At 37.4% G+C, this 26,327-nt stretch overlaps 4 protein-coding genes across 5 annotated transcripts; 1 reads left to right on the top strand and 3 right to left on the bottom strand.

The window, feature by feature from the left end:
- Positions 1–2,179: 2,179 nt before the first annotated feature.
- Positions 2,180–2,961, bottom strand: LOC120778040 (chorion protein S16). The gene is made up of 2 exons (XM_040109715.1): positions 2,492–2,961; positions 2,180–2,346 (listed from the first exon to the last, which is right to left on the bottom strand). The coding sequence occupies exons 1-2, from the start codon at positions 2,865–2,867 to the stop codon at positions 2,276–2,278; spliced, it is 447 nt and encodes a 148-aa protein (XP_039965649.1). The 5' UTR covers positions 2,868–2,961; the 3' UTR covers positions 2,180–2,275.
- A 2,137-nt stretch (positions 2,962–5,098) lies between these two features.
- LOC120777091 (ice-structuring glycoprotein-like) lies at positions 5,099–16,108 on the bottom strand. The gene is made up of 6 exons (XM_040108225.1): positions 16,027–16,108; positions 15,007–15,956; positions 10,609–10,672; positions 10,023–10,535; positions 6,385–6,474; positions 5,099–6,245 (listed from the first exon to the last, which is right to left on the bottom strand). Exons 1-6 carry the CDS (start codon positions 16,039–16,041, stop codon positions 5,286–5,288), a joined length of 2,592 nt encoding a protein of 863 aa, XP_039964159.1. The 5' UTR covers positions 16,042–16,108; the 3' UTR covers positions 5,099–5,285.
- LOC120778661 (forkhead box protein D3-like) lies at positions 9,914–10,660 on the bottom strand. The gene is made up of 2 exons (XM_040110586.1): positions 10,609–10,660; positions 9,914–10,535 (listed from the first exon to the last, which is right to left on the bottom strand). The coding sequence occupies exons 1-2, from the start codon at positions 10,621–10,623 to the stop codon at positions 10,008–10,010; spliced, it is 543 nt and encodes a 180-aa protein (XP_039966520.1). The 5' UTR covers positions 10,624–10,660; the 3' UTR covers positions 9,914–10,007.
- A 4,782-nt stretch (positions 16,109–20,890) lies between the features above and the next one.
- LOC120778832 (collagen alpha-1(I) chain-like) lies at positions 20,891–26,220 on the top strand. 2 transcript variants are annotated; one of them, XM_040110843.1, is made up of 5 exons: positions 20,891–21,003; positions 21,109–21,479; positions 21,531–21,855; positions 25,258–25,734; positions 25,792–26,220. In XM_040110843.1, the coding sequence occupies exons 4-5, from the start codon at positions 25,707–25,709 to the stop codon at positions 26,208–26,210; spliced, it is 447 nt and encodes a 148-aa protein (XP_039966777.1). In that variant the 5' UTR covers positions 20,891–21,003; positions 21,109–21,479; positions 21,531–21,855; positions 25,258–25,706; the 3' UTR covers positions 26,211–26,220. The 2 variants fall into 2 exon arrangements, 1 of the variants encoding a protein (XP_039966777.1); XR_005705583.1 differs by lacking the exons at positions 25,258–25,734; positions 25,792–26,220 and adding an exon at positions 21,912–22,234 and having other exon boundaries at positions 20,901–21,003; positions 21,109–21,855.
- Positions 26,221–26,327: the final 107 nt, after the last annotated feature.

The following is a 26,327-nucleotide window of genomic DNA, read 5'->3' as shown; positions in this document are numbered from 1 at the left end:
TATTATTTAGTTCCCTTTTTCCTGGAAGTAAAAGCTGTTTGGTCTGTATGCCATCAAAAATAACCCTAAGCAAGTTTGTAGTATACCTTGCGTGACTGGTATTTTAAGACCGGAGATGTTCCTCTAGAATCCATTGTTTCAAACAACCGTTGAAGGATCTGAATGGTCAGGGGTAGCTTAGAGAAATTGTGTTCCCAGCCGCTTTTCGTTTTCATTTATTTTATATAACTGGGTCTGAGTATTAACCAAGTTACCTATTGTAAGTATAGTTATTACCTGCTTACATAACATGAAGCAATGATGGCTAAGTATTGGCGTTACGTATAGTCTCAATTGCTGTTAGAAGGTTTATGTTAGTAGCAATATGAAGAAGGAGCTCACTTTGTCTTCTGTTGTTCCAACGAAGGAATGAGTACACTGACATCTTCTGTTATTTCAACGATTTCGGTCTGAAAGACTGAATTATATGTATACGTAATTATTCATAATACATTATCTCATCTTTTTAGGTACATACATACCTTGAATAAAAATATGTAAATAATGGGTATATGAACCAATAACTGTCACGATGACAATATTTCGTCAATATTTTTAAGTTAATATTTTAAAAAAGGCCAAGCACGGAAATATTCTCGGCTGTTTCCAGTAAATTTCAGCAAACCATTAGGCCGAGTACAGAAATATTCTCGGCTGTTTCCAGTAAATTATCAATAGAGCATGCTATAATAAATATTCTCACCATTGGCATATATATTTTTAAGAAACTCTCAAGTTCAAAGTTTTACTGAATAACTTTTCACCTTCGAGTAAAACTTATTCTCGGCATATTTTACAGAACATCGTTCATACGTATGAGATCCAAATCAGCAAAATACTTGCATGTTACCTCTGCCCTATTCTGGCTTCAGTTAGATTAATGCCTTCAAATCGTACTTTCTTTTACGTTTCTTCGAAACGTAGCTGTTCATGGTTTCTTGTTTTGTCTTAACCCATTTACATTTTCTGCCTTGGTGTGTAGCCTATATATACGAGTAAAGAATTAAGCAAAGAATTCTTTATTGATAAATAAATGGCAAGATAAGAAACCATGAACAGATTTATCAATAAAGCATTATATGCTTAATTCTTTACTCATGTATACAAGTATAGGCTTCTTATCAAGACAGATAAAAAACATACATGGGTAAAGATATATACATATGCTAAAGACGACACGATTAAGGTTAACATGAAAACCCGTAAAAAGATGGCTTGACATACACAATGGCCTCCATTGGAAAGGCCTAACTCTATCTATAGTAGATGTTCTTTCCAACCACTACAAAGCCAAGCTCTACGAGTTTTATTGGCATTTTTAATTGGGATGTATAGCAAAGTTTTTTCAGGTATGGAACTAATTTTTTGTACTCAAATATATAGTTAAATACAGGTTTTAATAATTTAGTTATCATCGTCGTCCAATAATTGGTCTTTTCTTACTCATTTGTGGGAACCGCCGATATCAGTTCACTATTACATTTAGATGTCATACAAATTAAACGATCGTAATCAAGTCGGAATCCATTGTATGGACAACTTCTTCATTTGAAGAGATATCTTAATGCTGCATTCAGCGAAAAAATGTTTTAAATCGGATTTCTATAGCATATCAAGTTCTTGTAAAGAATCTTTTGTATTTCTGAAGGGCACAACTTAACTTAATGTTTTATTGTGTTTTCCAAATTTCCTTCTGTCCTTTCGCTGAGGGCAAAATATAGTAAGACTTTGTTCTTAAGATTAAAATTCTTAATTTATTCTACAAAATCTGTGTCGTCCCCCTCAACGTAATACCCCTTAGCCATAACACACTTGGGTTTGTTCCAATCCTCTAAACAGTTTTAAAGTGAATTTCCTGAAAAGTCTTCAATGCGCATTAACGATTTCTGGCTTGAATTGACAAAAAACAGTTTTCCAGAAGTAGTTGTTTGAGTTTGCTGTACAGCCAGAAGTCAGACGGAGATAAAACAGGCATATGACTGATCAATATAACTATCAAACATTATTTAAAACAAGCACCTATTCCTTTCGACAACGATCATTTACGGTGCATCAATCAAACATAACGCTTAATATAAAGTAGAAGATTTAGCGACTAAGAATTAATTCCACATAAAGTTTCAAAATAAAAGTCATAGAGTTTCCACTTAAAAAACAATAGCTTTATTATCAAGCTAATTTTAGTATTAAGGTTTCAGTCGCACTAATTTAAATTCGCGTTTTAGGCGCGATCATCTTAGATTGCCACAACACCGATCGAGCTTTCACCGACATGTTTGATTTTGCCATTCGAGTCTTTCAAGAAAGCTGTAAGTAAAGCGAAAGTAATTTACGATTAGTAAAACTTAGAAATGAAATATAAAGCAAAAATTTTAAATTAAAGTATAGCATATAAAACAAGGCCGCTTGTACTCAACGCTTTTCATGCCAAGTTCACAAAATTTTCACTTACCGGGATCGATTTTGCCAACAAAACTGCGTGGTGGCAGCGAGGCAGAGAACAAAGAAGTCAAAGGTCCGTACTTCTTCACCAACAATGGATAACCGATTTCGTAGCCGTACAAGTTAAGCAGATCCCATTTCAGGGCATTGATTTTGGCAGCGGTCGCCTTTGCGCCGGCGGCATTCGTCAAAGCGGCAGCTTGAGCTTCAACATTGGCGGGCAGTGTAATTACCTGGGCGGCCGATGAGCCACCAGCAGCACCGCCGGCGGCACTGCCGCCATACGACGAGGATGCTGCCGGTGCCACGCCACCGTATTGCGAAGCCCACGCGGACGTGCACAAACACACAGCCATGATCACGAAGCTAACCGTGAAGCGGAACATTTTTGTACTACTTATTTTTTGGGTAATATCGCGTTGTTCCGCACAAATTCTTCTAATGCGTTGTTTTGGCGCTGCAAATGGTAAACTAATGCGGCGTCATTGACACAGTTTTGCTTTTATAGCGAGTACTTGAAAAGTCGGCGAGATGCGTGCCACCTTACGTGACTAAATCTAGAAATTCGAGCTTCTGCTTGGCTATGCCGCACAACAGCTGGCTTAACTAGCTAAAGGCCCCAACGATTAAACTCCGCACAGTTCAACGCTGGTAAATTTGCGAAAAGCGCTGCGCAATATTGTCTTCAGCAGCACTCTATGAGCGTGTTAGCTGAACGGCGATAATTTTCAACTTCGACTAACAGCGTCACCGTCGCGGTGATATTGATTACTCACAAAAAAAAATTGCAGAATAATTTACTTAAGTTCATGTTCTGTAGCTTTTCGATTTGGACAAAGGGCAATGTGGATAGATATTACTCTGGAATTACCACAAATAATAGTTCAGTTTTCGCAATTGGTGAAGAAAACGCACAGCACGCTTTAAGCTTAGGTCGCCAATATATTTTATATATATAAAATTTATTTATTTTTCATAAGTTTACACAAGAAACCTGAGTTCTCATTTCCATTAACTCTCCCTTAGGTAACTCATTCCTAAAATGAAAGTTATATAAAGGAAAATAGTTTCAGCTCTCTGACTGACTCTTCAATCAAAGCACTTGTATTAGCAAGCCTCTGTTTAGTAGTACTAATTTAATACTGCGGTACACAATAAAAATTCATATAAATGTATACTCTTGTCAAAATATATATTTTGTACCTGCACATAGCCTTTAAAACAAGATTCAAAATCAGGAATGAGAGCCACGATCTATAGCTCAAAGCTTCCGAAGAATCTTGAATTTTTTTATCTTTAGAAAACTACTTCTCTGAGCGCTTAAGTACTAGAAATACTTAGACGATAATTCATTCTTCGTTTAACTTGTCCAACTTTTGGTAGACCTACTTTACCATATATTGGTTCACTAAGCTCTGAGGTTGAGTCTAATATTGGTTAAGAGATGAAGAGTTATTTTGGTGACTCATGTGATAGACCCTACCAAATATTAGAGAATGAGTCTAGTATTGGTTTAGAAATAGACGTTAGAAAGTTTTTTGGGCGGATACATGATGTGAATCCGAGATGGTAGTGCTTGAGTTGTTCTTAAGTAAAGCGCCTAATAAGTTTAGAAACACAGGCTTGCTAGTAAGGGTAAAAATCTCATTAAAGATGGGGCTCTGGAAACTAAATGAGAACACCAAACATTCAATAATAGTTACGCGAATATTTAATACAGAATAATTTAATTACATACTATATATATATGAAACGATCTCAATAGCTATAACTACGGGGATATCTCAACATATTTAATACCAGTATTCATCCACAATATATATGTACATATATTCAGTTCTACAAGTTTAGCCTAGTATTTAAGAAATATATTCCACTTATAGAAACATCAAATATCGATTGGCTTTCAAGTGGGACTAAGTTCGATTGCTCGAAGTTAGACTAAATGACGCCTGCTTACATATACCATAAATTCATAAAATCGGTAACACTAAGTGAGACTTCTTAAGTGAAGACTTACATATTAATCTAAGTTCGCAGAGCTAAACTTTCATTACTGTTCGTAGTTCCTACATCTAGAAAATAAATCATAATTACTAGACAAATTGTTACTACTTCTAGTGTAACTGGCTTGTGTTGGGATCGTCTATCGTAGGAGTCGAACAGCTAACTTTGTCTAAGACTTTAAAAAACTTCAGTATATTAATTCCATTTTTTTTCTGGCTAACAAACATTTTCAGAAATAGTCTACTATACAAGAATGTTGCCAAAGAAAGCATATTACAATAAATTGTTTGGGAATAACATAGTACAATAAATCGTGGAGACATACAAATTTCTACATATCTCTTCAATACCATCAATTGAAAGCAATAGACAGAGGACTTTTCATTATAATGTATCTAGCGTTCAATCTAGTTTATATGCTTCATTCGCTGAACAAAACAGCATCTGGATCCGCAATTGGTCACGAATATCGAAGATTTTTCTTTCGAAATATTCGGTCGAAAAACCACTATACCGAGTAAACATGAAGAAAAAGAGTTTCAAAAATTCCGAAAATCAGCTTTGACACTTTTACACAACCCAAAATAATTCGCTAGTAAAACCATTTTAATTCAACTTAAAAACAATTTATTTATTAGCCAAAAAACAAATATATCAAAACATGTTCCAAACTTTTATCAAACAATTTTTTACACAAAACGCTCTCAAATAAAAATTTTGAATTTGGAATTCTTTAACTGGTCGCATGCACATAAATTAGTAATACTAACTAAATTTACCGCTATTTTGAAGTAAGCTTAATAACTTGAACCACCATAGGAGCTGATAGAGCTACCAGAGCTGCCATAACCAGATGAACCGCCATAGGAGCTACCAGAACTACCAGACGAACCGGCGTTTTCAGGTACATACAAATTGGCGACGGGGCCAGAGGCAGCAACTGGAAGGGTTACGGTGCTGTATTGGATGGGAGTTTGATAGGTTTTGTAGCTGGTCTTGCCAGCATTGATCTGGGTAACAGTAGCTGGGAGGACGGTATAACGGGGAGCGGCAGAAGCACTGCCAGAATATGAAGCACCATAGCCAGATGAAGATGGAGCTGTAGCGGCATAACCGGCTATTTGAGCAGGGGCGGAATAACTAGCGGCTGGAGCAGGAGCAGCATAACTAGCGGCTGGAGCAGGAGCAGCATAACTAGCGACTGGAGCGGGAGCAGCGTAACTGGCGACTGGAGCGGGAGCAGCATAACTGGCGACTGGAGCGGGTGCGGAATAACTGGCAGCGGGAGCGGAGTAACTGATAGATGGTGCTTCGTTCACGTAAAGAGCTGGTCCAGCTGAGGCACCATAACCACCCGAAGATGCAGCCGCTGCAGGAGCTGGCGCAGCACTGTAACTCGAAGAAATTACGGGACCGGCAGTAGGTGATGAGGCGGATACAACATATTTAGCTTGAGAATACGAAGCGGAACCGCTACCACGGGCAGCTGGGGCTGGCGCATTCAAATATCTCTCAATCGCTTCGATATTCACCAAATTGGCGAGACCGGCCAAGCTGACTTGCTGCACTGTACTAGCGCCGCCACTGGCGCCACCACCATAACCAACACTTGGCGCTGGTGCAGCACCATAACCTGCACTTGGCGCTGGCGCAGCACCATAACCTGCACTGGATGCTGGCGCAGCACCATACGATGACGCCGATTGTCCATACGGATGTGCCACAGCCACGGAGGCGAAAAGCGCCAAAGAAAGACACTGTAAAGAACACAAATAAAAACAAGGCGCTCATGAGTTTCAATGCATCACTATCTGGCTAGAATAACGGAAGTACTTAGAGAGTTTTACAGCGGATTTTTGCGTACAGCCTCAATAGCACAAAAACCAGAAAACTTACCATGAACTGTTTCATATTGCTGTGCATTGTGTGTGGTTGGTTCGCTTTTGCTGGAAGTTCTTTGGCTTCTTCCACAATTGGTACTAATAACTAAAACAAATGCGGCACACTTCTTTTTATAAGCAAACAAAAATCGGAAAACTCTAAACGTGATTTCAAATCGTACAAAACCGTAAACAAATATTTCACGGGGGCAACAACTGGGTATTGGAAGCGTTCTGCAAAACGTTTACCATTATGTATAACAAGAACAAAAACAAAACAATATTGAGACTACAATGATTGTCTAAAAAACTTTCAACGAGTGGTATGTTTGAGCTAAGCTTAACTCTTCTCCAGCTGCAGAATCACGGCATGGTCTACTTCTTTGTAGTAGTGCAATCTCTCCACTATAGTTTGGGGAGAGGCGCGTGGTTTGCGGTTGATCATATAGCATGTCAGAACTTTGAGTAGTGCTTGGTACCGCAAACTACGCCAATTTGAAGCTCGTTGATGGCATGAAGCGAAGATAAACCCGCCATTTGTTGGCGGCAACTATCGAAGAGTACAAAGTTTAATTAACCCACACAACGAACTGTTTAAATAATTATATACCCGTGAGATTAAGAGCATCGCTGCTTAAAAGTAGAACACTTGCTTTTAATTGGCGCTTTCTTATCACCTGATAAAAGGTTGCACTTTGAACTCTGCAATTCTTGTTTGGAACGAAATGGTAATCAAAATCATAACTTCTTACATGATTACAAACGATGCTTCAATTAAAGAGATCTACACATGCAGACTTTAATGTGTTTATGTAGATTGAAGACAGCACTCAGTTATGGCGGGTCAAATCGAGACTTTTGAAGGGCTTTAAAATTATTTGTGTGCCATTTTTCGAATATTTTTGTATTTACGAAAGCAGAAATTCGAATTTGGTGTAGCGCTAACTCGAACTTTTTCTCGAAATAGTTTTTTCTAGCATCTAAAGCGATTGCACAACGATGAAGATCTTGACTTAACATAAAATGAGCTGAGCTTATCTGATCCAGTGTATTCGAATAGTTAGATGAGCAAATAAGCGATGTGGACTAAGTACATACATTGTGGTGAGAACAAATTTAATATACTGGACTCTTTCCGATATATTTAAACTTCATACATGATATTTTAAGACTTCGTCGAAAATCTCGAATGATATTTAAAAATGATCTACAAGTACATTTTTTCAAAGCCTGGGATTACCAGAGAACTAATATTGTCAGTTTAAGCTCGTCAAAAAGATTGGCTCGGTTAGACGTTTAGTAAGACATAGCGCACTTTCTGAACTTTTCACAGAAAACAGTGAAGATTCAATCGAAACCCGTGTCGGCTGATATTTTCAAAATGGCCTCTCATTTTCAGTGAATACTTAAAATCACTCGCAATGACCATTTTGTATCAAGTTACTTATACATTGAGATAGAGTTTGCTTCCAAACTGAAATTTCAAATTCTGACTGAAAAATTGTTGATGGTCAAGCATGGACCGGTTTCGAAATTGCTGCCAAAAACTACAAGACGACGTTTACACCAATGTCAACATCGCAATTAAGTAAATTTGATTTTTTATACAATTCAGTATGATTAGAGATAGCCATAAACAATTCGAAGAATAAGAATTGGATACAAAAAGAAGTATGTTATTTTAGCAATCGTCTTTCTTCAAATGGGAAACCTTTGCACGTACTTCTTGCTATGGAAAGCAGTCCTATATCATCGATCGGGAAAAGTTACTCTAGAAATATAAATAGAACTTAGTTTGTAAGGATCTCATTAGCTCCTAACAGTTGGAAATTGATAAAAATCGCTTACCACTATATTATATAATAATTTCTTTCAAAAAGTGCAGACCTATAGATATCAAGGCCAGAATTCTTTGAAGGAATTACATTGGTTTCCTGGGGAAAAAACAGCCTTCTTTCAACAATTTTTTTCTCACATAAAAATTTGATATTTTATTAGACTTTTTTATTGTTACAAACATACATAAAATATTATCAAAAAATTTCTGAAATTTTTGGAAAAAATATTTTAAACTCTGCCATTGCGACGCCATTTCCGATGACCCCATGAAAAAAACACGACATTGATTTTTAAAATAGTTGTAATCGAAAACAAAAAATTCTTCGTCAAAGTGTTTAGAATTGTATCTAAAATACCGGTATAAAATTCCATGCGGATCGATAAAATAGTTCTCGAAAAATCATGCCAAACAACTTCAAAAACACCGTTTCGAAAAAAACACGATTAAAGATTTGAGTAACAATGAAAGCTAGCCTCGAACACTCAGTTCTCAAGGCTGTATCTCCAAAGCTGTTACTCGGATCAAATTGAAAATTTAGGACAAGGGGGCCGTGGCCCCTGGCCCAACGTCTTGGGGGCGGCAAAACGAGTTGTTTTTTAATATTCAGAAAAATGCTTCAACAAATAAGATGGCTTGTAAATTTACTATCAAATTCCTCAAAACCGTATTGTGAGAATTTTGGAACATCAGAATTTGCGTGGCTTCTAGTTCCTAAATTTTATATACTTAACATCGAAGATATTTTGTAAAAATTCACTTTTGTTCGAACCACCTTATGAAACTTGTAGGTAGGTAGATAAAGGGGGGCGGCAGAACATCCTTGGCCTCGGGCGTCCGAAGTTGTAGCTACGCCACTGGATATTATATACAGTTAATGCTTTTTTTAAGGGGTTTGACGCTTGTTAGAAATAGATAATCGCATGTTGTTTGAGAATACAATTTATATTAAAAATTTTTTGTTTTGTAAATAGAAAATCGAGCGCATACTTTTCTTTCTAAACTTCGCCCTAGAAGTAAGTATAACACTTTCAAGTAACTATTGACGAATACGATACGTTGGAAAGCTCGCATACCAAATAAATATATTTTAAAGAATACCGTGCCTTTAATTCAAGTAGTTAATTGATCTTTTAAAGTTCTCCGGTGAACTTCTACTCTGACTGACTTTAAAATATGGATCGAGAGGGTTGTTACGTCGAAAATAATCGAAAAAAAGGAACTTCTTACTAACTTTTGTCACAATGCATATGTGTAGGATAAATAGCTGAGGTTGTAACAAGTTTCTCCAGTAATTGTGAGATCTGAAGATTTTTTAAAAATACTGTTTTTTGGGAAGACAGTGTCGTCTGTAAAACAAACAATTATGAATTGCCGGAAAGATGTTTTTCCTTGTGTGAAAGATCTAGTCAAGAAACAGGGCTTGTTTCAAGAGATAGATGATCAGAACGTATTCCAATCTTAGTGGGTCTCCATCATATGTACTTTACCGATATTTTGTTGAAAAAATAACTTCAAATAATTGGTCCTTCTGTAAGGAAATCAGAGGTTACTAGTATTTGGATGATGCTCTTAGCTAAACCAGATGTAGAAACCTCAACGAATCACACATTTTAATCGTAACTGTCTTACTACTTAAACTTAAATATATATGTATGTACCCCTATTTATTATGCTCATAAAAGTTTTCAAATAAAACAAATTCATATTCATTAATTAAGGAATTTGCTCTTGGAGCTCATGTATTTAACAGTAATTTTGCTTCCTTGCATTTGAGATGTTTGTAGCCAATATTAAAGCAATTAATAACTGATCACTTGACTAGCCGGAGCGCTATAGCCTTGACCGCCATAACCCTGTCCGCCACTGCCACCAGCACCAACACCAGCGGGCGACTTGGGCACAGCAGGTTCAGGTCCCACAATATTGGGCACTTCATAGGAGGGTACAATCAATAGCTTGTAGGAACCAGCATTCAAAGGCACATTAGCAGAAGCCGCAGCAGCGATGGCACTTGGACGCGATGAGATGCCAATCAACGATGATGCCGTACCAGATCCTGAGATAGTCCTAGCGTCAACCGGTGTTAGCACTGGACCGGCTGCTCTAGCTGGCGATATATTCCAAGCCGATGGTGCAGGAATGTTATACAAGACTGCGGGTTCCTGTGACACAATTACATCGCCGCTGGTATAAGATGGAGCGGGTGCTGCAGCTGGCGCGCCGTAACCGCCACTGCTGCTGCCGCCATAACCGCCACTGCTACTGCTGCTGCTCGAGCCGCCATAAGGAAGGGCATGCGCGAGTGCCAACACCGAGAATAAAGCACACTGTGGACAGTAAAGAAAAATATTTTAATTAATTTATTTGTTGCTAAAATTGAGATTTTAAGAGCATACTTACGATGAAACGTTGCATTTTGGCAGTTGTTGTGTTTGGTTTTTTACCGCCGCAATAACATAGACTACTAGTGGGCAATAGTATTTCAAATGCTTTTTATATGCCGCAGCCGAAAAGTCACCGCCAACCGTACGGTCATTGGTGCAGCTGTTACGTGACACATTCAATGAAAATTCTAGCAACGCCCGCCTAGGGGCCGTGAAGATTACCGCCATGGTTATAGTATTGTAGACAGCAAGAAGTTATTAGCGGTCAGTCGGTTAGCAGGTTTCAATGGGAGTTTCAACAAATTAATTTACACCGCGCTGCGAACTGCTTACATGTCTTGAAGACTGATAAATTTCGCTTACGCTGGTGGCTCGAGCGTTTTTGCAACGAAAAACTGCAGCGTTTATGTATGTATATCAAGCAAACGGAAAAATTTTGCTCTTTCAATTGAAAAGTTCTTGGTAGTCGATGAGCAGTTAAGTGAAAATTCTTAACTATATTTATTTAAGTAAAAAAGTTTCTTAAATTGATTGCTTTGAGAATTTTTACGAACTTTTACATAAATCAATGGGTTGCATTGCTTTCAAAATTTCTACGCCACACCGAGAGATCAGCCAACTAACCTAATCTAGTTGAAACAAGAAAAAACGTTAACTTCGGTTGCACCGAAGCTAAATACCCTTCACAGCTGCATTTCTGTTAGTAACTATGTGTTCAGTTTGTATGGAAGCTATATGCTATAGTAATCCGTTCTAAACAAGTTTTTTAGAGATTACATTGTTGCCTTAGAAAATAACATATACCAAATTTCGTGAATATATCTTGTCAAATGTGAAAGTTTTCCATACAAGAACTTGTTTCCGATCGTTCAGTTTGTATGGCAGCTATATGCTATAGTTAACCGATCTGAACAATTTCTTCGGAGATTACATTGTTGCCTTAGAAAATAACATATATCAAGTTTCGTGAATATATCTTGTCAAATGTGAAAGTTGTCCATACAAGAACTTGATTCCGATCGTTCAGTTTGTATGGTAGCTATACGCTATAGTTAACCGATCTGATCAATTTCTTTGGAGATTACATTGTTGCCTTAGAAAATAATCTGTACCAAATTTCGTGAATATATCTTGACAAATGTGAAAGTTTTCTCTACAAGAACTTGATTCCGATCGTTCAGTTTGTATGGCAGCTATATGTTATAGTGGCCCGATATCGGCCGTTCCGACAAATGAGCAGCTTCTTGAAGAGAAAATGACGTTTGCAAAATTTTAAAACGATATCTTAAAAACTGAGAGACTAGTTCGTATATATACAGACAGACGGACAGACAGACGGACATGGCTAAATCGACTCAGCTCGACATACTGATCATTTATATATATACTTTATAGGGTCTCCGACGATTCCTTCTGGGTGTTACAAACTTCGTGACAAACTTAATATACCCTGTTCAGGGTATAAAAATTTAGTTATTTCGAACCAAATATTTGTTCAGCAGGAGTCCTGAACATTGTCTTTACTGAGATGAGAGCGCCGTACGTATGTGTATGGTGCTATTCGTATTCTCATTTTAAAAAATATTTTTTTTTTTTAAGCTCGTCCAATATTATGTTAAATGCTGATACAATTTCTTGTAGTCCGACCCATGTAGCTGTCAAACCATTGGCGCTCGAGTTCTTTAGGTTCAGGCTAGAGTAAACCATGTCCTAGATTGGGTCGACAAGAATATGTTTTCTTAATAGACCTATTGAAACAAATATCAAAAAAAAAAATATTGACATATTATTTGGAGAGACATCAATTGATAGCCGTCATCCGTAGATTTTTAGAGTGCACAAACCCCAGCCTTGCCAGAAGTAAAAATTACAGTAGAAGTTACCTGGTACATAGTGTCCAACCCCCGAGCTCTGCCAAACTGCTGCTAGAAACCGCTTTATAATTTTTAGTTGCTTCATTTAAAGGTATTATAGTTTAGCACTTAACCTAAATTATAGTACCCTAACATAGTGTGGCATTCTATATCTAACTATTTTTTCAATAGGAGCGCTAGAAAAGTGTTTAAATCAAGCAAAAAGGATTTGGAGTATCAATGAAATTCTTTATTCCTGTGAAAGTATATTCGATGTCTTTATGAGTGGAACTCGATTTCTTTTGCATGACCATCACGGGTACGCTTGCAGAAGTCCAGTCGCTTAACCAAATTTTCAACGCCTTTCAAGCATAAATCGGCCGATACTGCTGCAATTTCACGTTCGATATTCGGAAGAAGTTCATCAATTATCTCTGGCTTGTTAGCATAGACCATAGACTTGGCGTAGTTTCATCAAATCGCACGACCGAGGCGGCCAATTGACTGGGCCAATTCGTGAGATAACACGTTAACCAAACTTTGTTTTCAATACATCGATTGTGACATTCGCTGTATGACTTCTGGCGCCGTCTTGTTGGAACCACATATTTTCCAAGTCCATATCATCCAATTCGGGCCAAAAATATTCGGTTATCATTCAGCGGTATCGATTCCCATTCGCAGTAAAGTGCCGGTCTTAATCATCACGGGAGAAGCCGCACCAAACCTTAATTTCTTCGGGATGCAATGGTGACACATTGAGTACGTGTGAATTGCTGCATGACCAATAACGCATATTTTGCTTATTGACGAAGCCATTCAGCCAGAAATATGTATGCCTCATAGCTGAAGATAATTTTTCGATAAAAATCCGGTTCTTTTCCAAATTGTTTCTCAGCCCAATTCACGAACATACGACGATTTTGGTGATCAAGCAGCTTCAGTTCTTACCTCAATTTAATCTTGTAAGGATGTATGCCAAGATCTTTTCGCAAAATTTGCCACAACGACGTATCAGAGATGTCCAACGCTTGAGAACGACGTGTGAGATATTGATTTGGGTCTTCCTCAATTGGTGCGCTCGATACAACGGGCACTTCTTTGTTTCACTGGCACGGAAACATTTTGTGCTGTGCCTGTGGATTCAAATTTTTCCACTAGACGTCCAATTGTTGATCTGACAGGACGATTATGACGACCATAAATTGGACGTAGCGCTCTTAAAGTTGAGGCCACTGACTTCGAATTTCGGTAGTAAATTTTAATAAATACAAGTCGTTGTTGGATATATCTTTCCATTAGGGAATGGCATACCTTACTGAAGAGAAATGTCAAAAGAGCGGGAAAAAATATGGTGTAGTTTGCTGGCCCTATCGGTCTACTTTTATAGCGTCGTTTTGAAAAAACCTTTTACTATACCTAAATATATAAAAGATAAACAATTTTCACCAAGCAGACACAGGCTATTTCTTGTCATTCAGTTCAAAACTTCAGAATCTTCTTAATGTGCTGGAGTTTAAGGAGAAATATATTTTTGTTCTAACAATGACGGCCAAATATCAGGGAGTTAACCTCAAACAAAATTACAAAATCTTAAAAACGTAGTATGGTATGACGACAGAGTTTATTTCCTTCTACCAGACCATAAATGGTGTAAAATGTAATGGTTCTATCGGAAAGCTACATATGTTCTATATATAAAATATATGTTTGCTACATTCAATTCCACAAACCCTTTTGCAAAAAAAGAATTTGGTTTTATATTTTTGGGCGAAAAATTTGGAGCGTCGAACGACAACTAAGAATTTTTCAGATATTGCTTACTTGTAAAAAAATATACCTGTATTATTGCCGACAGTCTTTACTACATTGACTTCAGCGCATCGCATATTCAACAACAGTTATTTGCCAGTTTTAAAGTTTGCTATATCATATATGGTATGTATTCTAAAATTATTAGATCACTCTCAATGGTTGCTGTCAGAGTACTTTACGAATGACGTCACAATAGCACTGACGTGTGAAAAAGCTGAGTTCAAATGTGTCGGATATCGACAAGTGCTAAACTATTCGGCAATGTGACCTCGGCAATATGGTATGCTTATAGATTCGGAAGCTCAATAAACATATTCGGGCTCTGTTTCTACGAAAATTAGACAAATAAAGTTCAGAATATCATTCTCCATATAGCATATGCAATAATATATCGAAATTATATCACCACTTCACTTAGCATTCGGGTTCCTCTTATATGTACTTGTATATACTAACTTCGGATAAATAGTTGTAAGCTCCTTATTATATACTTTGTATTGTTAAAAGTGCTAATATAGTCAAAACACTCAATAAAAAGCTTTTATCCGCTCACTAAGACACCCCACAAATCATTCCGAACAAAGCGATATTCATGCTTTTATTCCGATTTTTCTAAAGTACGAGTATATAAGCGGTAGAAATATCAAAAATCTTTGGTTCTTTGTTCGAAATATCGCTTTTTATTCTTGGACCGTTGATCGAACATTAGTTTTTTAAAAAATATTCTGTAACGTATAATTTAATACGCAGCTGCTGCAGCGGGTGCGGAGGCAGCATTGCTGCTGCCGCCCGAGATGTAGCTCACGGCAGCGGCAGCTGATGGACGACGAGCTGCGGCAGGTGCTGATGCGCGAGCTGAAGCAGGAGCAGCAGCACCGTAGGCTGCTGGAGCTGGTGCTGGAGCTTGGTAAGCGGCCGGTGCAGGTGCAGGAGCTGAATACACAACAGCAGCAGGAGCAGGTGCTGCATAGGCGGCTGGAGCAGGAGCAGGTGCTGCATAGGCGGCTGGGGCAGGAGCAGGTGCTGCATAGACGGCTGGAGCTGGAGCAGGTGCTGCATAAGCAACTGGAGCTGGAGCTGGTGCAGCGTATGCAGCCGGTGCTGGAGCTGGTGCTGCGTATGCAGCCGGTGCTGGAGCTGGTGCAGCGTATGAAGCCGCAGCTGGAGCTGGAGCAGAGTAAGAACCGCCGCTAGGCGCTATAACATAAGCTAAATTGCCGCCGCTGGCATAGGAACCTCGACTACTGCTACCAGAAACAATTGAGGTATCAATAAGTGGACCGCCGGCGGAAGGCAAGGATAAGGCGAGATGAGCCGCTTGTTGTGCACTAATATCACCACCAACTGCAGCCAGCAAACTATTGATATCAACAGATGGTGCACTCGCGGCGCCATAACCACCAGAGGAACCACCAGCGGAACTGCCATAACCACCCGCCGAACTGCCATAACCGCCCGAGGAGCCACCATAACCACCAGCGGCAGCGCCATAACCGCCCGACGAGCCACCATAACCGGCCGAGCTACCTCCAGTCGCAGCAATCGTTTGCACCGAAACGGCTGGCAGCAATTGATAGGCATTTCCAGCGATCGAGGAGGAGGCGCCACCACCACCAGAACCACCAGAGCCATAACCACGGCTGCCACCGCTTACTGAGTAGCCATTGGCAACGGCGACAATTGCGGCGAAGGTGCACTGCAAGGCAAGAAGGAAGAAAATTTTATATATTCACCGTTATGTACGAGGAATTGCAGGAGTTACTTACAATGAATCTATTCATTATGCGTTATTTTGTTGTTTGATGTTAGGGTTAGAAGATTGAATGAATATGTTTAACAAAATTGTTGTATAGTTTTTATAGCAAATTTAGGGTACGCGACATATGTTACGTGTATACGGACTTTACGTGACCAAACGATTTTACATTATTGGTCAGGGGTGTGCGCGGTTGGGCACCTAACCGTTTCCACGTTGAAAACGTGAATTCTAATTTTGACTACATAATAGTAAATTAGTACATATGTATATACATATGTTTGAAAGTATTTTGAATGAGGCTCTTCAAATGTAACGCACCCCGTTCGAAGCGGAGCTATACCCATAACCAGTGAATATTTTTAGAATTATTATTTAGGAAAAAAAGTTAGCAATTTTTTTAGTCGCCTTAATTTGTTGTTTTTGGTGTATTCGAACTGCGTTATGAAATGAATAACTCTGTGATTAATCGAGGCATTTCACAACGTGAGCCTAGCTGAATAAATATACTATAGTTTTATACATACATACATACATACATACATGCGCTTAGTGACTTCATTTATGTGTGTTATCTTATACGCATTGATGTGTATATATGTGAAATGTGTACTTGTTATGTGCGTTCGTATACATCCCCAAATGGAAACGGAAAAAAGCCCAATTCCGACTAAAATATGTATGTAAATACTTACTTTTCTAGGAAACACTAGTATGGGTCTTAGCATCTCAATCTATAAAAGGAATTCTTTAATTTTACAATTATTTCGTAAAAGTGCTGACAATTTAAGCTTATAATAAAAACAGTTCTTATTATTTTCGATAAAACAATTGAGTAAAAATCCCAAAATATTTATTTTACTTGTTCACTATAATAGCGCTTTCCAAAATATGTGCTAATAATCACCAAATTATTTTTAACTATAAATCACTTTTCAGATTCAAGGATTTTTCAGATATTAGTAGAGGGGTTTTAAATAAGAGCGCTACAAAAGTATGTATGGAACTCGATTTCTGTCGCATGACCACCACGGGCACGCTTGCAGAAGTCCATACGCTGAACTCAATTTTCGACGGTTTTCAAGCATAATACGGCCGATACCACTGCAACTCCACGTTCGATATTCGTACGAAGTGCATCAGTCGTCGCTGTCTTGTACGCATAGATCATAGAATTGGAAGTGAAAAACGTCGTCTAATCGCACGACCGAGACGGCCAATTGACTGGGCCGTTTCGTGAGATAACACGCTCACCAAATTTGGTTTTCAAAAAATCGATTGTGAAATTCGCTGTGTAGCTTCCAATTTGAACCAAAAATATTCGATTTTCATTAAGCCATAGCGGTTTCCATTCACAGTAATGTGCGGGTCTAGATCATTACGGAAAAAGTAGGGCCCAATGACGCTACCGGCCCATAAAGCGCACAGGAATGAAGAATTTCATTGATATTCCAAACCGTTTTTTGTTATTAAAATGCCGCTATTATATGTACTCGTATATTAAGTACGTAAGGAGCTTGAAATGCCGTCCAACAGTTCGCTGGGACTTGTTCACTGTCATTTATATAAACTATCCACAACTCTCACGAGCACAAAAGCTGTACCATCTCAGGTACAAAACTAAAGGGGAAGTAGATAATGTCGTCCAGCGATTCGCGTTAAATGACGAAAACTTTAATCTGGTTTGAGGAGCACTGGTCAAAAGATACGAAAATGAAAGATTATTGGTAGATAACCAAATAAAAATTTCAATGAATTTACCAAAAATTCAACAAGAAACCAGCTAGGAATTTCAGAAATTATTATTCGACAGTGACTAATTGTTTATCAGTGTTGGAAACACAAAATATTTCCACTGAATCGTGGAAACCTAGTAAACATTTTTGCAGCGACTCTACCTGATGCTGCTTTGCTACGATGGGCGCAATCACTAGTGGCAAGAAAAAAACCGCCAAAATGTTACCGGATGAAAGATTTTGTAACTACTCAGTGTGAAATAGCCAAGCGAGTAGACAAAAAACTTATTAAGCCAAAAGGTCAACAAAATGACTCAAATAAAAACTTATTTAAACCTCGAGCCAGTAAAAACATGCAATATAGTAGACACATTAATAGAAGCCAAACATTCGTGTCAAATCAAACCAATCAATGGCAATCATTATGTGAAATCTGTAAGGGAGACCATAAAATACGATATTGAAAAAAAATTGTCTGTTTGCGTCAACTATCTGTCCAATGCTCACCTGACAACAGACTGTCAAAGGGAATTCAGTTGTTGTACTGTTAACGAAGATACCACTTATTACCTTATATCACAAATTTTCCAAATATGAAGCATAAGTAATTTCATAAAACCATCGGTTTAGTCGCTACAACCAAATTTGGTAATCCCGAAACCCCAAATTCCAAAAAAGGGAAGAACAACCATGTTGCTCTAAAACAGCAAAAATTCAAGCTCTTCTTTCAGAAAATGAGAGCAATGTTATTTTATTCACTGCGGTCATTGCCATAGAATATAAAGGCGGTTTATTCAAATGAAGAGCATTAACATCCTTTATATCATCAAAAGCTCAAAATCGGCTTAAATTGCCTATAAAACATTCCAACTTTTAAATTAAATACCTGAAATAATTCTTGAAGGTATAGAGAAAATCTCTATAGATGTATATACAAGTATATATATTTATATGTTATTCCAAAATACAATCTTTGAGTGGATTTTAAGTGGACAAGCTTTCATCTTTTATCGATAATACCGTACTGCTGCTCTCTGAGTTTAATTTAGTGAGTTATCGCTTTCTTAGTACTGTTCAACATAACCGTTATTTGGAGTGGGTGTGGTTGTTATCCTATTGCAGCTATTTTCATATGGTTTAAGGAGGTGTTGATGAAATACCTCAAAAAGTTAGCCAAAAATACTCATCTCTACTGAGATCCAAATTACAGGCTTGTATTAGAATTTGCAGTTTTGTTAAGGCACATTATCGGTTTCAGAAGAGTTTTCTTAAAGATCTGTGTAGATACTTTCCTGTTATGTTGGTTCCTATGGAACGAATTTTAGTATTCATATTAGTTTTGTCAAAGGATGGACCAAAGAATTTAAGGCGCATTCACATACAACTTTCTTCGATTTGCGTGAAAGTTCTTACCAAAACAACGAAGTGAAGAAAGTAAACAAACATGTATGCCACAATAAAAGTTTTGATTACAGTGTTTTCGCTTTGGCGACTGTGGCTTGAAAATCCCATTTCTCAAATGCGTAGTCCTTAGCAGTTTCATGCGAGGGCATCAGCCAGCATAAAATCAGCAGTGCTAACTGTACAATGTTGAGCGTTTTTACTGCATTTCCGAGAATCCAAATTTAATCATTGGGTTTTAAGGCTCAACATTAATATTGGAAAGTGTGATGCAGCAATCATTACGGAAACCGCCGAGAACTTTCAAGTTCTAACATTTTTTTTCTGCTTTTATTGTTATGTGTCTTTGCTGAAGGATTTTTTTATAGAATCAGCGACGTAAGCTAGCAGTATGATTTTTAAATAAAATATCTAATTGTATAATGTATTGTAGAAGGCGGTTTTTTTATTTTAAATAAAGGTTTTAATTTGCAATCTGTGTTTATTGAATAAAAATTTGTATATTCATTTACAATTTAAAATTTAAATACAAGTTTTTCCATTAAAGCTGTGTATAACTGTCCAATAACATGCTGGGCGTCGTCAATCATTTCATCTGCAGTAATTTTATTTCTAATCATCGATGTTTGTTTCATCGTTATCCAAGCTGTCAGCATCCGAATCAAACCAAACAAGATTGTAACTCCAATTACAGCAATATTGTGCAATTCCATTCGGCCAGAAAAATATTTGATCCAAATTGACTTGTTGTTGAAACATATGAAAGTAATTTCGCCATTCAAAAATCCAAACTTGGAAATATATTTCCACAGTTATTAAGCGTTGAAACGAAGTAAGGAAGGGCTTACTGGTGATTTGCAACAAACTACAGAAGGAAATTTTATTTGACAGATCAGATCAGTTTAACGTGTCAGTGATTCCAAGTAAAAGCTTTGTTCTATTCAACTCACCTCACCTTAACAGTGACGCATGCAACAAACAACCGCTATAAAAAAATTTAATATAGTTAATAGTTAACATAAAATAAAATAATTCTACTAATTTTATATGCTTGGTTATGTATATTCATCCCACTGTACGCAATAACTTGTCGAGCAAAAATTTTCAATTGCAAAAAACAAAAAAAAAAGACATAAATATAATTTTTGCCGGTGATTTGTAAAATTCCGAAATCGAGCGCCTACATTTACTTCTGCTGCGTTGGTTTGTTTTATATACAAAAAACAAAAAATATGATAAAAAATTGCGCTGAAAAACACAAACTCTATTTTATACAAATACATACATACATATGTGTATGTAATAAATAAATAAATAAACATATAAAATAAATAAATTTTGCATTAAAAGGCATGAAATAGCGACGAGGTGTTGTAAGCAAGAAGCACTTTTTTATTCCAAATTTCCATAACCTCCGCGCTGCTCGCTACTACATACCTACGGGCCCATATACATTTGTATATTTACGGAAATGCCGCTGGAAAAGCAGAGTTTGCAATTAAAGCGAGCATTTCGGTCAATGTGACTACTTCAAGCACGACCTACTTAGCTGACCCGGTAAATTGGAGTGCAGAATACCATAAACCAATTTGGTAGTCTACTTTTAGGCATGCGACACCAGGTTTTAGAATAGACATAATGCCAGCCAGTTCCCAGCTAATACCCAAAAATGCCACGTATCAAGATTTGCGACACGTTCCAGCGCACATACATATGTCTCAACATACAATTTTATTTAAGGCGAAAACAATTAGTTGGGAACTCAAGCATATTTGCAGCCATATTTAGTAGAATTTTCAGTGTCGAAAAAGCGAAACGCTTTGACAAAAATGGTGAATTTTCGTGTTTTTGTAAGTTGGGTTCTCGTTCTCGTCTATTTTAATTTTACACAGACTCTTTGGACTTATAAAAAGTAATTTTTTTTTTCAATTATTTCTTCATGTCGCGTGTTGTAGCTTATCAAATCGATATTTGCTGTGCTCATGATTCTACAATTGGCCTCCGATGCGGATATCGTGACCGTTTTCAAGCGTACTTTTGGCAAAGCGTCTTTAAATGATGACAACTGTGGCTGTGGAAAATAACGGCGCAATATTCGGAAAAAAGTGCTAGTAATAAGTGAAATCATTTGCGGATTTAGAATTGTTTGAAATATATTTATTCAATACTCAAAAGGCTTATTGTAAGCTTAAACTACTGAAACCTTAGTTACTTGTTTTTTACTTCTTTTAATTTTTAAATCAAATCTTCAAAATTAATCACAAAAAAAATCTCCAGAAGTTATCATGCCACATATGTTCATCTCTCTCTCTCGCTCTCTCTTCATGTAAGTAATACTTTGTTTCTTGCTAGAGTTACTAAATTGTGTGCTTCACAGATCTTACATAATTAGACAGCAACTGAATGAAGAATATTTCAACATTTTCTATAACTTTGACTAAAAGCATTTCAACACAACACATAGCATGTAACGGTGCCAAAAAATTGAGCTCTTCATCTAGTCAGAGCTAAACAAATGCACAGAATATACTTTCATGACTTTTCGTTTACGAACGAACTCTACATTTCGTCTTCAAGTCAATGATTATGATATCGTGGACGATTGTAGCCGGCAACCTGATATATATTTGTCTCGTTAAGAACAATGACTGGCTTCTGGAATAATTTTTTCGTAATCGAAGAACCCTTACCAATAGTTTCAAGTTAGTACCAAATCGATTACATAATTATAATGTCTCATTTTTATTCTTTACGACAGTTATCTTCACAACATTCTAACAAAAGATGAAAACTTTAGAATAATTTCTTCACAAGTTTGGAACTAAAAGTGCTATTGGAAAAGATCTTAACGGTTGATAATGAATGTTAATCATTCATCAAAATTAATTCCGTCGAGATGGTTGCAACCTCGAATTTTACAGTTATGACTCTGTTGCCTATTGGAACATTATCTCTCCTACGATTCCGGTCCATAATCTATCACATTCATATGTCAAACATATCTCGAACCAAGGGATGAAATTATAATAAGAAATGGCTCTCTTTCATTATCTAAGACTGAAAAAGCCCTCCTACTAAAAATGATACCGTTTAAAGTTTATTAACAAAAATTAAAAATGCAGAATATAGTAAGCAATTTTTAACTTGATTCAAACCAGTGGTCCAGTGAATAGTTTTTAATCGAAGAGAAATATTTTGCTTACTTGCAAAGCTTTTCCTGAAACTAAGGACAATGAAAATTCGCCGAAAATTATGGTTAGCCTTAATAGCACTGTTGCAGAAAAATCTAGACTACTCGTAAGCTGTAAACGGGCATATCTCCATGCAGTTTTCGATCACTAATTTAATTTACGTGGCACAGTTAAAACAGTTCGAAAATAAATAAGGACATTATAATTGACCAATTTAGGTTTTTGGCGATACCATATGAATTTCCATTTCTATTATGAGGTCCATGAGGAGTAGTCATGCTTTGAGTTTTCTGCGCTTGACATGAATTTCAATAGACCCTATAACTTCACTATCGAAACCTCTTCCAGTTTCTCATTCCATGTGGCCCAAATGCTTAGAGCGTGGACCTACCAATGGGGAACAAGTGCACAGGAGATGCTATGTCGTTTCACAGTGTCTTGATTTGGAAATTTTTTAGAGTCTTCTCTATTTGTCAGCCCCGTTCTGTAAGCCATGTTTGCTACTTGGCTGTCCACTTAGATGTGAACTTTGTAATTGTCTGCTGATACATTAGAAGTTAGCTCGGCGGCTTTCTCAATAGCAAAGGCCTCTGCTTGGAATATACTATAGTGGTAAGGCAGCATAAAAGGTTGTCTTATGACCTGTTCTGGACAGTATATTCCTACACCAACTCCGCTCTTTATTTTCGAGCCATCCGTATAAAAAAAGCTCACTAACTTAGTGACAAAAATTATCATGGACCGAATTTCGAACTGCGAATCGCAAGAAAAGCTGAATTGTATTCTATCTGAAGCACGCCAGTCTACACAAATCGATAATGAATAGCCGGAAGCTCCGGCTGCATGATTTGAGGTTCTTATGCATTCATCTTATAGTCGTGATCTGGTCCCAAGTGATTTTTTCCTATTATTGTGTGAGGCAAATTACTATGGAAAATTAGTCTCAAAAGTAGCTTGTATCCCAGTTTTTCACCAATAGTGAGGAGGATGTCTATGAGAGTGATTACGAAATTACCTTCAAAAAATGGTGACATTTGACCTGAATCGCATCAATAAAATGAAGGTAAATAAAAACTTAAATTTTTTTGCAAAAATTTGGTGAAAGACGTCTAAGCTACGTCAACGAGAGTAACATGATATTTAGCAACTTATTTTCCATAATATCAAGTAATTTCAGTAATGAGTACTGCCTCCTTTGTAAGTAATAACTTCATACATCCAGTCCTTCATAGAATGATACAGGGAGTCTATGTAGGTCACTGAAATCTCGCTCCAAGCACGTTCAATAGCTGCAGTTAATGTTTCCTTATTTTCGTATTACTTTCCTCCTTCGTGTACCTTCCGTGTTAGCCAGCCTCAAACATTTTCTATTACGTTAAGATCTGGAGAATTTGGTGGCCAGGTCATGACATTAACGTTTTCACTCCAAATAAACGACTTTATTACTCGAGCGTTACGAATAGTAGCATTGTCTTGTTGAAGAAATTGCTTTACCACAGTTTACCACTTAATGTGGTGCCGACTGAAATATATTGTAGCTCGTCTTTCCGAAAACCGTGATAATAATATTGAAAACCATTAGGGCCATCTAAATTGAAACGTTTTTCATCAGTAAAGACAACTGAACGCCAATCATTAAGTCGAGTGTCAGATTGGACAGCCAACGTTTTGTATTATTTCGTTCAGATGTGGCTTTTTCTTGATTTTTATACGCTTTAAATGTTCTGTATTTCTGATTGTACGTTGAACAGTTGAAAGGCTTGCTGTTTCCTTAATCTTAGCTGCAAACTTAGTCAAATTTGAAGCAATTCTAACAAGTTTGAGTACTGATTGTTCAGATAGTGCTTTTTTCCTTCAAAGTGTTTTCCATATGCCGCTGTATCCTTTAAATATCTATCAACGGTTCTGGAGCTGCGTTTTATCTGTTTGGCAATGTTTTGAATGGATAGCTCTTGGGAAGCTTTTTTGTAGCTTTTTCCATTTTTAAAGTAGAAAACGAATGCACTTGTTTAGGCTAGGCAAAGAAATATAAAGTAGCTCTATTTCTATGACCAACCGAAAACTAATTGCACTGGCAATGATTGCCATAGACGCTTCTGGAATCTTCGAATATACAGTCCTTTTTCCGCAAATCAACCAACAAATATTTTTCGGTCAAGATTCGAACTTTGATAAAAAAAGCATTTTGGATAATAAGAGGCCAGCAGTGTATAGTATATAGTATATGAGTAGATATGTGATATAACATAGCGTAGTCGAAAAAGACTTTTCGTATTTCTAATCAAACTTCAACTTATTTTTTATATTTACAATTAATTTTAATGAACCAAATATGTACCATTTTGATCGAACACTTTTTGCCATTCTTCTGCTAGAGACATTGTTCCATTAGTGTAAAGCTTTTTTGGTTTCTCGTCCAAAAACGACCTTTCGAGGCGTTAATCCTGGCTTTGCGACCATTTGTTGAGCTTCACCACGCTTGGACCATGGTGGTACCCAAACATCGAGCTCGACCAGAGCGAGGTGCGTCTTTCACATCCAAATTTCCAGAACGGAAGCGAAGAAACCATTGTTGTGCTACACGAACTGATACAGCATCGTCTCCGTAAACTTCTCAAATTTCATTGGTGGCTTGCTTTTCACTCATTTTTGAATAGCTGTAGCATCTATGGACAAAATACCAAAAGACTTTTTCGACTACCCAACTTTTTTTAGGTAATCTTATATAAGTTTCGGTTCCATCCCAACTTTTTTTTTGCTACCTTACTTGTTTAGTTCGGTTTCAAAGAAAAAGCGTAAAATTAAAATTGACGAAAAGTAAAATTTATTTAAACTTATATAAACTGGAGCACCCAATGAATAATATACTCAAGCTTAATCCACGTAAAGCAATTTTATTACTTCGTTAATTAGATTCGGCTCTTAGATTTAATCTTCAATTAATGGCTCAATACCGATTGGTATACATTAATCATCGTGTCTTTTCTCGACTGTTGCACTTTGAACAACTTTCCCGCATAAAATCGATCGGTTGATGAAGCAGTAGTAGAGGCTATCAAGAAATCAAAATGCAGTTAAATTCTATTGAAAATGGAAATGAGGGAAATTGAAAATGCACTTGTTGCAGCGCACAGAAAATTAAGATTTTTATAGTCTCACTCGTTAAGTGTAATAAAGGGCTGACAAAAAGAAGAAAAAAGGTGATTAAATATAATTTTATGAACAACATTTAATCGACAAAATTTATCAGAGAACATAAATTAATGCACCCGGTGCAACTTGCCACTGCAGTAACGGTGCTGCCTGCTGCAGGCGTATAAAAGGAGCTGAGTCGCGCCTCTCCCCACAGTTTACCACGTGAAATGGATTATGCAGCATACATTCTACTAAGTAAGTAACGAATTCATAACTAAACACACACATTCATTCTATTCTTCTTGTTTACAGTCTGCTTTGCGCTCTGCCTAACCCTCCAACCGCTGCAAGCACAGTTCGGCGGCGCAGCTGGACAGGTATACTATACACAACAAGGGCCACCGGGACCGCCAGGACCACCTGGTTTAGCTGGTAATATCGGCAATCCAGGGCCACGTGGTCCCACTGGCGATACTGGCCCGGTAGGAGCAATCGGTCCGCAAGGTGTACCTGGTCCTGACGGACGTGACGGTTCAGCTGGCCAACAAGGTGCGCCTGGTTTACGTGGTAGACGTGGCTTTCCGGGCTCGAATGGACCGCCTGGACCGGCGGGACCGCAAGGTTTTATGGGTCCACCCGGTCCACAAGGTCCGCCGGGTACGTCAGCTCGTCACATGACGCATGACATTTACGCGGAGGACGACGAAACAGACTACTATGATAATGAGTGAAATGTAGAGATTAAAAAACGAAGTTTAGTTAATTTTAGAAATTAAATTTTTACATAAAATAACAAACCAACGGTGTTTTAATAGTTTGTGTGTTAAAAGCAATTTTCAACTAGTTTA

The sequence above is a fragment of the Bactrocera tryoni genome, chromosome 5 (assembly GCF_016617805.1).
Source record: "Bactrocera tryoni isolate S06 chromosome 5, CSIRO_BtryS06_freeze2, whole genome shotgun sequence".
NCBI lineage: Eukaryota > Metazoa > Arthropoda > Insecta > Diptera > Tephritidae > Bactrocera > Bactrocera tryoni.
The sequence above is the reverse complement of the archived record's forward strand: the minus strand, read 5'-3'. Positions and strand labels throughout refer to the sequence as shown.